Source organism: Siphateles boraxobius, unplaced genomic scaffold (genome assembly GCF_051911475.1).
Source record: "Siphateles boraxobius isolate OS27281-9 unplaced genomic scaffold, OSU_SipBor_1 12, whole genome shotgun sequence".
Lineage (NCBI taxonomy): Eukaryota > Metazoa > Chordata > Actinopteri > Cypriniformes > Leuciscidae > Siphateles > Siphateles boraxobius.
This window is the reverse complement of record NW_027508722.1, coordinates 22,872,433-22,883,808: the sequence shown is the minus strand read 5'-3', so window position 1 is coordinate 22,883,808 and position 11,376 is coordinate 22,872,433. Positions and strand designations below refer to the sequence as shown.

The 11,376-nt window shown below is 36.6% G+C and overlaps 1 protein-coding gene across 1 annotated transcript; it reads right to left on the bottom strand.

The window, feature by feature from the left end:
* Positions 1–6,473: 6,473 nt before the first annotated feature.
* gem (GTP binding protein overexpressed in skeletal muscle) lies at positions 6,474–9,527 on the bottom strand. The gene is made up of 4 exons (XM_077213564.1): positions 8,562–9,527; positions 7,514–7,590; positions 7,210–7,414; positions 6,474–7,031 (listed from the first exon to the last, which is right to left on the bottom strand). Exons 1-4 carry the CDS (start codon positions 8,875–8,877, stop codon positions 6,754–6,756), a joined length of 876 nt encoding a protein of 291 aa, XP_077069679.1. The 5' UTR covers positions 8,878–9,527; the 3' UTR covers positions 6,474–6,753.
* Between the last annotated feature and the right edge of the window lie 1,849 nt (positions 9,528–11,376).

Below are 11,376 nucleotides of genomic sequence, written 5' to 3'. Positions count from 1 at the left end.
GGGTATGTTAATGTGTAAACATCAAGCATGTAATTAAAGTCACCATATTAATATTGCAGTATTTATTAAAAATGGTTTGTCCATTCACTTTTATTTTAACACATGTGTCTTCAAATGACGTCCCCTCCCACTTGCAATGACATCTTCTCTTCTCTAATGATGCGTTTAATGGTGCGAGGGCGGGACATCCTGTCACTCATATGAGATCACAGCAATAGCACCCAATCAAATCCAGATGGACAAAATCAAGTCCCGTCCAACATTTTTTCTTTTTCAAGAAGTCGTTTCACTTGGATATACGTCACAATAGAGAAGAAAAAACTTCATGCTGACTTAAAAGGACACACAACAAACACTCATCCACAATCTCGTCTATGTGACTTCCTCTGTACTTTAATATTTTCTATGCAAGATGATTAGAACACAGGGAACAAAGCAAAATTCTGAGATCAATCTTAAACAAAAAGAGAAAACATCTCTGAGAAAAAACTGTAACAGATGAAAATCACTGTACATTTACCGACAGCGTAAAGGTCACCTTCTTCACAGCTGTATGTTCACAATCTTGAGTAATACAGGGATTCAATCTTTGGACCTTGATCTTTTGACAGACTCTGGCTTGGTTGTTCTCCATGTTTGAGTATCAGTTCTTCTGATACTGAAAATGAAAACATTTGCAAGAACTTCTATTAGTATTCATCAATGACAATTAAAGGAATAGTTCACCTAAAAATAAAACTTATTTTACTCACCCCCATGTCGTTTCAAACTTATGGCTTGCTTTCTTCTGTGGAACACAAAAGATATTTTTAAAAAGTGTCTGTGTTTTTTGTTTTTTTTTATTACCATGAAAGTCCTTTGTTGTTTTGTACCCCATTAATTTTCATTGTATTGACAGGAACAGTTGAAACATTCTATAAAATATCTTTTGTGTTCCACAGAAATAAAAAAATAATTTGATGATTTATATAATGATTTGAAACTATATGATTAATTATGTTAAGAGTGACAGCTCAGTTTTTCTTAGTAACACTTATACACTGAACAAAATTTTAAACGCAACACTTTTGTTTTTGTCCCCATTTTTCATGAGCTGAACTCAAAGTTCTAAGACTTTTTCCTATGTACACAAAAGGCCTATTTCTCTAAAATATTGTTTACAAATCTGTCTAAATCTGTGTTAGTGAGCACTTCTCCTTTGCCGAGATAATCCATCAACCTCACAGGTGTGGCATATCAAGATGCTGATTAGACAGCATGATTATTGCACAGGTGTGCCTTAGGCTGGCCACAATAAAAGGCCACCCTAAAATGTGCAGTTTTATCACACAGCACAATGCCACAGATGCCGGAAGTTTTGAGGGAGCGTGCAATTGGCTTTTCTGACTGCAGGAATGTCAACCAGAGCTGTTGCTCGTGAATTGAATGTTCATTTCTCTACCATAAGCCGTCTCCAAAGGCGTTTCAGAGAATTTGGCAGTACATCCAACCGGCCACACAACCGCAGACTACGTGTAACCACACCAGCCCAGGACCTCGACATCCAGCATCTTCACCTCCAAGATCGTCTAAACCAGCCACCCGGACAGCTGCTGCAACAATCGGTTTGCATAACCAAAGAATTTTTGCACAAACTGTCAGAAACCGTCTCAGAGAAGCTCATCTGCATGCTTGTCATCCTCATCAGGACCTCGACCAGGTAACCGACTTGAGTGGGTAAATGCTCACATTCGATGACGTCTGGCACTTTGGAGAGGTGTTCTCTTCACGGATGAATCCCGATTTTCACTATACAGGGCAGATGGCAGACAACGTGTATGGCGTTGTGTGGGTGAGCGGTTTGCTGATGTCAACGTTGTGGATCGAGTGGCCCATGGTGGCGGTGGGGTTATGGTATGGGCAGGCGTATGTTATGGACAACGAACACAGGTGCATTTTATTGATGGCCATCACCTCATGTTGCAGCATGATAATGCACGGCCCCATGTTACAAGGATCTTTACACAATTCCTGGAAGCTGAAAACATCCCAGTTCTTGCATGGCATTCTTGCATTTTGTGATGCTCTGATCTGCGTATACGACAGCGTGTTCCAGGTCCTGCCAATATCCAGTAACTTCGCACAGCCATTGAAGAGGAATGGACCAACATTCCACAGGCCACAATCAACAACCTGATCAACTGCGAAGGAGATGTTTTGCACTGCGTGAGGCAAATGGTGGTCACACCAGATACTGACTGGTTTTCAGACCCCCCTGACACCCCCCCATTACAGTAAAACTGCACATTATTTGGATTGATGGATTATCTCGGCAAAGGAGAAGTAGGCTACTCACTAACACAGATTTAAACCGATTTGTGAACAATTAATATCTGAGAGAAATAGGCCTTTTGTGTACTTAGAAAAAGTCTTAGATCTTTAAGTTCAGCTCATGAAAAATGGGGGCAAAAACAAAAGTGTTGCGTTTACAATTTTGTTCAGTGTATAATATAAACAGAGGTGGGTAACGAAGTACATTTACTTCGTTACATTTACTTGAGTATGTTTTTGATTTTTTTTTACTTTTAAGAGTAGATTTAAATGTGGGTACTTTTACTTTAACTCGAGTACATTTCTAATGAAAAAAACTGTAGGCTACTTTACTTCGTTACGTTGGGCGACGTTCCTCTCGTTACTTTATTTTAATGCAATACATGTTGTTAAATCCGTAGAATATTTCAAGCTGGCTGTATCTTTTTCTGGGGCATGAACGATGCTCAATTCACAAATGAATCACTCTTTTGAGTCGATTTTGTTTAAAGACTTGATCAAACAAGTTGGCAGATCTGTCTAACTTGGTTCGCAAATCATTTTGAATAATTTGTTCAGTTTCCGTCACGCACTGAATCGTCTGAAGCGGTTCCACACTCGGAGTCCTAACAGGAAGATTTAATAACACCAAGAGCGTTGGATGAAGTAGCTGTGGACCTACTACATTCAAGTGAAAGCAAATCTGCAAGTGCATGATATTGTTTGCCAGCGATGAAGATCTTCATTAGTTGAACATCTTCGTATGCTGTCTGTCTGTGAATGAATGATTCCATAGGACGATACTTGATTTCATTTCATTCAGGTAATACATTTTACAACCAAACATATTATTACACCACGAAAGCACTACTACAAAGTATGACATTACTAGTTTTTAGGACATATAGCCTACCCTTAATTTATACATTAAATAAGCTACCAATGTTCACAGTTTATGAAATGAACATGTGTATTGCGTAGCGTGCAAAATCATCTTAAAAACGATTGTCTTTGCCTGCCTTAGACAGTTACCAGTTTAAACATGCTTGGAGAAATATACATTTGATTACATTTTGAAGAACAGACGGAAGAAGATCTATCGTTGATCGTTGTTTGTGTTCAGATGTTCAGTAGCGGTCATCAGCGCGAGCACATGTGAAGAGTTTTAACACTTTCTTCTCTGTGTCAGTGGTTTCCTGACTTTAAATGCCTTTGAATGCAAAACTCTGCATATTCACTTTATTTCGACATTGTATAGTAATACAAATGTAGTTGTATAAGTTACTATTATACAAACCAAAGGACAGGCAGTGGTTTTCGGGTTATACTGTAGATAGCAGAAATAATGCTTGTCTCATCTGTTTTTGTTGCAAAGATAATTATCCAAATAACCTAAATAATATCATGTTATAATATATATATATATATATATATATATATATATATATATATATATATATATATTATAACAAATAACCTAAATAATATCATGTTATAATATATATATATATATATATATATATATATATATATATATATATATATATATATATATATTTATATTATAACATGATATTATTTAGGTTATTTGTTATAATATATATTATACCAAGCTCATGTACTTGTACTCGTACTCGTAAAAATACCCCGATACCAAAGACCGATACCTCACGTATATCCTTAGCTTATATTTCTTAATTCTTATGAACACCCTTCCTGCAGTTATAGTGTTGCTAGATTTAATAGTACACTCTAATATTTCACTTTACACTTTCGGCTGTGATTACATTGTTACTCAGTGTTATGTTAAACATTTGTTCTGTGATTTCTTTGGCACTTTATGACAAATTTGATTGTCTTGTTGTCTGTGATTTCTTGAGCACTTTGACAACTTTGTGACAGGCAGGTAAACATTACATTCATTATTTCCATGGTTTTGCCCTTTGGAGGTTATTGGACACAGTGAAATTTGGGCTTTTAAAATTTGTGATAAGCACAATAAGATTTATTTTTTTAAGTTTATTTAAGTTGTTGAAAATAAAGATGCTGATATGTTCATTAGTCTCATTGTGTTGTTCTTAGAAAATTGCCACATAAAACGAGAACCGCCCCCCAGTACAACAGGCATCGGTATCGGTATCGGCGAGTACCAGGAAAAAAATATCGGTACTCATACTCGACCCTTAAAAAGTGGTATCGGTGCATCCCTAATATATATATATATATATATATATACACATACATATAGGCCTATATGATCCGAAGTAACCAGCTACTTGAGTACTTTTTTCATTGGATACTTTTTTACTCTTACTCAAGTAACTATTAAGATTATTACTTTTACTTTGAGTAAATATTTCCGAAGTAGGCTAGGCTACTTGTACTTTTACTTGAGTACAGTTTTTGGATACTCTACCCACCTCTGAATATAAATGAAAGCAAAATAATACTGCAAGACATTAACTTCTGGGAAATCTATTCGTAATGACTTCCTGTAAAAGTGATTATTTACATGTGAATGTCTATGGCTAAAGGCACCTTGAGTGGCAGTTACTCAAGAAGTACCCATGCTTTTCCATTGACTAATTATTATGTAGCCGTATCAGCAAAATGGAGAGAAGGACGAGGGCAAAGATTAAGGTTAGGGATGAAGATATTTAATGCAGGCATCTGTACTAAAACGGAGAAACATTTTGCTGATGATGTGAACTATTACAATTTGTTGACCACATTTTTCAATAACATTGCAACACTGTTGGTGTTTTTAAAGTTTGCTGTAAAACAGTCCACCTGCTGCCTCATTCATAGCAGATCTGACAGGAAGTGGCCTCAAAATGAGCAATACCTGACAATCTGCTAGCCTGCCTCACTTAATGTGTGAACAGCAAGAACAAATAAACAGGCAACACAGCTGCCAAACTAGCTTCAGTTTTACAGTTTTGACACATACACTGCATTCATAATTATTCAATTTAACCTTCTCACCTTTGAAAGGGAAGTAGGAGTGTTTCTGAACAAATGTGTTCCTGTAATAAACACATATATTCAGTACTGAAGCTGTAATAAAAAGACTGTGATATACACATAATCTATGAATTATCGTTATAAAGAGAGAATTATCTTTATATCTCACTTTACAAGTCACTTGCATTAACTAAGATTAATAAATGCTTTAGAAATATTTTTCATTGTTAGTTCATATAGTTATTAAATGTTAACAATACCTATTGTCACAAATGTTCTTACTTGATTGGTGACGTAATAGTATCTTTGTGTTAATAGTATCTTTGTGTTAAATTTGTCAAAATCCTTATATATATATATACACATGTATTTTTATATGTCCAGAATTAAATTAGATATTAAATCCCAGACTTTCAATGTATATTCAAACTTTGGACCCACTGTATTTTTTATTGTATGTTGGTTGAAAACACACTTAATTTACACTTTAAAATGATCGATTAGGGTACATTTACATGATAATGATGAACTAAAAACGTAAATGTTTTTTGTGCATTTTTCGCAAACAGACGGCAATGTTGTGAAAACGATACCCATTATCAAGGATCCACGAAAGTGTCTAAAAACGCTGTATTATGCATGTCAGGCCAGTAGTCAGTGATGTCACTACGCGCCTGGACTGAACACATTATATGCACGTCACCCTTTTCACAAATTTGCGTTTTTTTTTTAAAGTTTACATGAAAACAGTATCGGTTTCAAAAACGTGCACTTTGAAAGACGATTTCAAAAGTTTTCATTTTCAGGCCCCAAAAAGCCAGTGTCGTGTAAATGAACGGCCAAAACGCATACATTTTTTTCAGTTTTTGGTTAAAAACCGTGTTGTGTAAACAGCCCCTTAGCCAAATTGGCAATGTATTCTAGACAAATACAGCATCTGTATCATAATAATATCACACCACAGTAACAGCTGGTTTATGTTTCATCAAGGTTAATGTATTTTCAGCTTTCCTGGATCTGTGCACTTTCAAAAGGACTGAAGTATTTCCGATTTATCATAAAAAAACTAAATATTTTATTTCTTTTGGACGCTAACTCTCAAACTGAGCAAAAGTTGGAAAATACTTTTTTTTACTTACACACACACAAACACACTCACACACACACACACGACAAAGAGTTATTACAATTCAAAACATCAGGAACAGGAAGAGCATTAAAAAAAGAAAAGGATTGATTTTGACTTGTTAGGGTTTCCACAAAAACATGTGTACTTCATGGATTTTGAAAAGAATGATGGGAAACACTAGAGCATTCTGTCCTTCACAGAGGGAGCGAGAAGCCTGTAATCATTGCTCTTCTACAGTACAGTCTAATATAGACATAAGTGGCTTTCTTAAAGCAACTTACAGTAAAACAAGCACTTGATCAGATACTTTGCACACAAATTTCATACAATACAATACAATTAAAACAGTCAGAGCTATTCGAAGTCACACACTACAGACTCATCAGGTCATGACATGATTTAGACTTGAGTTTGAAGGCTGCTTGCTTGTTCTTCTTAGCAACCAAACTGTTAATGAAACGCTTTGCTTTCTTTGGGAGACTCTCCCGACGCTTTTGAAGAGAACAGCGCCTGGTGAGGGTCTCCATGCTGTCTCTTCGTAGACGGAGCTGGCGGATGATGCCCTCAAACAACGGCCAGACGTTGTGTTGCATTGCTGCTGACGTCTCAATGAACTTACAGTCAAAGACAGCAGCAGACGCACGACCCTCTGAAAAATAGGAGTGGAAATCAAGTATAAAATAAAAAATCTCAGTGATGTAAGCTAAAACAAATAGTAGCCTACTTTAACAATCCCACGAGGGGATTAAGATTAAGAAGATTAAATAAGATGGTTTTAATGCTACTGAGGAGTAGAGCCACATTTAATAGTTTTACTGTATACTTACCATTAATGGACACTTCTCGGCAGCGGACCAGGTCACATTTATTTCCGACCAGGATGATTGGAGTGCGGTCAGCCTCACGTTCCCGCCGGAGCTGAATACGAAGTTCTGATGCGTGAAGGAAGCTTGAACGATCTGTTATGGCATAAACTATAATGAAAGCATCTCCTGTCTGCAAACATTGCTCCTGCGTCCAGCTGCCCTTATCCTGACGGACACCAAAAGTAGAATGTCTCAGAACCTCTTATCACTTATAATAAAGTAGCCAATATTAATATAAATTGCTGACAAACTAAAAAAGTGTTACCTGTGAATCCCACATGTCGAGTAGGGTAACGGTGGCCCTCTCACCGTCTACTGGAATTGTCTGCTCAAATACTTCACCTAACAACATTAAAAAGGACAACAAGTTGAAACAAGATAAGGTATGAATACTGGCCATGGTCAAAAATGTAGACAATTTTAAGTATCTAACCTACTTTAAGAATGTATATGAATTATAGCTTATATTGACAATAAACAAATCTTTATTTGAAGTTTTCAGTGCAATCTAAGGTTTGTCTTGCGACTTTGTAATTAATAATTCCTCAGACTCTTACATTTGAAAATATGACCCTTTAATGTTTCTTAAAATATTTAATTGTACAATTATGATAGAACATTTTTAATTTACAAACTTTATAAATATAGCGGTTGCTAAAGGGTTAAAAAGATAGCTCACCAAAAAATGAAAACTCTGTCATCATTTACTCATCCTAAAGCTGTATGAATTTCTTTCTGATATTTTGAAGAAAGTTAATGGGCCCCATTAACTTCAATTTTTTTCTCCAAAATATGGAAGTCAATGTGGCCCATTAACTGTTTGGTTACTGACATCAAAATATCTTATGTGTTCAGCAGAAGAAAGAAATTCATACAGCTTTGGAACAACTTGAAGCTGAGAAAAAGGATGACAGACTTTTCATTTTTGTTTGAACTGTCCCCTTTAAGAACTTAAGTGGAAAGGTAGGCTAAAACTGGAATAGTCTCTCCGGTTCATATCAGAACTGCCCCAACTTAACTCGTTTAATATAGCCTATCTTGACTTGTTGTTTTATGATTTTACTTTCATGCGGTTGCAGCTATTTTACGTCTTGTCTTTTATTGTTTGTAAATCTTGTTTTCTGTTTTTTACTATTGGTTTTCTTTTGTAGGCTACTTCTACGGCACTTTGTCAACCTCGGGTGTTTTTAAATTGTCCTTTATAAATAAACATTGTATTGATTATATCAGTGCCACTTTTTTGCGATCAACTAGTTAATATCGCTGTGAACAGTTGGAGCATAAAAGAAAAGTCAAGTTAATTGTCAACATACCGCCATACAACTCGCATTCGCTGCCCATGCTGTCAGACGCCCCAGCGAATATACTGGCGAGCGCAGACTTCCCGACACCGTTGTCTCCAAGCAGGACAACAGTGAAGGGTCCAAACGAAGCTGGAGTCACAGACTCGTTCGAGAGAGCGTATTCTGAAGAGGCGGACGAGCAGGAACTGGACCGGGACATACCGGTGTCAGGGCGCGCGAAAGCATCACCAAGCAGCTGCCCACCGTCCGTCCCGCAGATGCTCCACCGGTGCAGGTGATGCTGAACGCGAATACTGTGGCGCCGCATGTTAGCCAGCAGGGTCATGTGTGCAATTCGGCGACAAACACTCGGTTGGTTAAACGACGGTTGTCTCTTTGAGTGTGACTGAAGCAAAGAATTAAATCGGACGTTGCAAAATTGTGCTCCAATAATAGATTCAGTCCCATCCAGCAGAAACCTGCTCAGCAAGAAGATAATTGCTTTTGGCTTCGTTGTCTTCAATTAAGGGCACCTGAATGTGGATTGCTGTTTTTGCCCTGGTAATCCTGTCCGTCTAGCTATATTTTGCGCAGTAATGTGCTTTGAGCTGTCAGTTCATGGTTATATTAAGGTCTCAGTAGCAGTGAGGATTTCCTTGACGTCACTTCTCCCTCCCAGTGAGCTTCAACGGGTCTTTCCTCATACCGCATGATGATGGGTGTAAAATGCAGTTTCATCTCTAGAATCATGTGTCGCTTCGAAACGTGGGAGATTTTGGGAAATTTGTGTTTTGTCTAAAGTGTAAATTTAAGATATTAACTACATTTAGGCTACATAATTTGATAATATTGGCAACTGATTTACCGATTAAGTTATTTTGCGATATTCTGAGATTAATCACAATCATTCTATTATATTACCAGCCATGGTTTTAAAATAAATAAAAACAGATTTTAAGTGTTTTATGTCCTATCTTTAATACATTATTAATTTCCACTTTCCATTAGCCTATTATAACATTACCCTTAACACATTCTCACACAGTCTTTATGAAAATACCTAACTTTATATTTCAGGAAGGGATGAAAGAGGATGATCATGTTGGGGTTCCTTGACATCAAAAGTTTGAAAACTGTTCGTTATCATCTATATTTTTTTAAAGTAATAATTCTTTCTGGGAAGGCTTTCTCAAGTGTTTTCGGGTGTAATTTACTGCTCATGCACCTGCATTAGATCTATAATAGATTATGCACTTGCTGAAGTGCTGCATACAGAAAGCAACACAAAACTGACTGCGGGGTGACAAAGTCAGTGACATTATGCAACCTTGATTAGTATGTTGGTTAGCCCAGTAAACCAGTTAAGTCCAGGTTAAAGCAGGACATCAGAGCAGTATATCCTAAGGGCAATTAATCGTATTGAGTACAGACACAGACAAACAAAATAAAAGATATTCTCAGTCAGTATAGTCGTCAAATCTATATGGCACAGCATATTCGAAATAAACTACATATTTTATATAAAGATCTGATAAACTTGTACTGAATTGCAGAATGCAAATCACAATCTGAACTCTGTAACAAATCATATCTCGTGGTCATTTTATTTCTGCCCTGACTTCCATGCAAACACCAATAAAAAAGAGACCATTACTGAACCAAACCAAGACCAACAAGAGACCATTACTGAACCAAACCAAGACCAACAGGTTCCATCATTATTTTCAATACTATTTGGCATGCAAACAAAAGAAGGGGTCAGACAGTGTACATCACCAGATGCTCATGCTCTCTATTTCACGTACGCACAAAGATGCACATAAACATGTACAGAGATGCAGATTACATTCACTCTGCTGCTCAAAGAGCCACAAATGACAGATTATAATGAGTTATTAATGTAATTGCTGGATTATGAGGACTGTTTCTATTCAGGATTTATATAGACAAAATGGATTGGATGGATAAGAGAAATCACAGTAGAGTGCTAGATTATTTATTTACTTCTCTAAGAGCAGATCAGAAATAGGTCATTAGAGATCAGAGATGTAAAAATGGTGCATAACAGATAATATGGATGACTGATGCACCACAACCATCAAACTAAAAGCATCATGATGCCCTCTGGTGTGATAACTGTGAAAGCTTATCAGTCTGGAACAACGAAAGCATAGGATGTAAATGGGCTAGTGCAACTTGTGTGTGTTAAGGGCTGCTATGGTCATGTCAATGAAGACTGAGACCTGAGCTGATCGTTGATTCCAGTGCAAGAATTGCAGTAACTGGGCCATGCGTCATGAAAGAAGGGATGGAAAGGGATGAGTTAATTTAGTCTTGGAGAGCAAACACCACAAAGAAACAGATTAGACAGAGTGTCAAATGTCAACTACCTTAAAAGCATCCAAGTTTAGATGTTCACCTGGATGATCAACTTTGACCCTTTAGCATAATTCTATATAAACATTTTCTTTTAAGTTTACCAAGATTTCGAAGGATCATATGGCACTGAAGACGGCAGTAATGGCTGCTGAAAATATAAAATATATACAATTTTAAATATATTAAAATAGAAAATGGTTTGTTAATATTCTAAATATGTAATAATCGAGGGGTGTAAACCATTTTAATTGGATGACCGGGGTAAATTGCACTTATTTTGTCTTCGGGGAAACGTAAATATCTCATAGCTTCTAAAGGGCATCTTTAAACTAATTAAGAAAATGTACAACTTTAAATTTGCATCTTGAGGATCAAGTGAATATTTTCAGCTTCACCTAATAGTTGTGAATGAGTCCCTCAATGTGAAAAGATGGATCTCAAAATCAAAGTTAAGCCGTGGTCACAC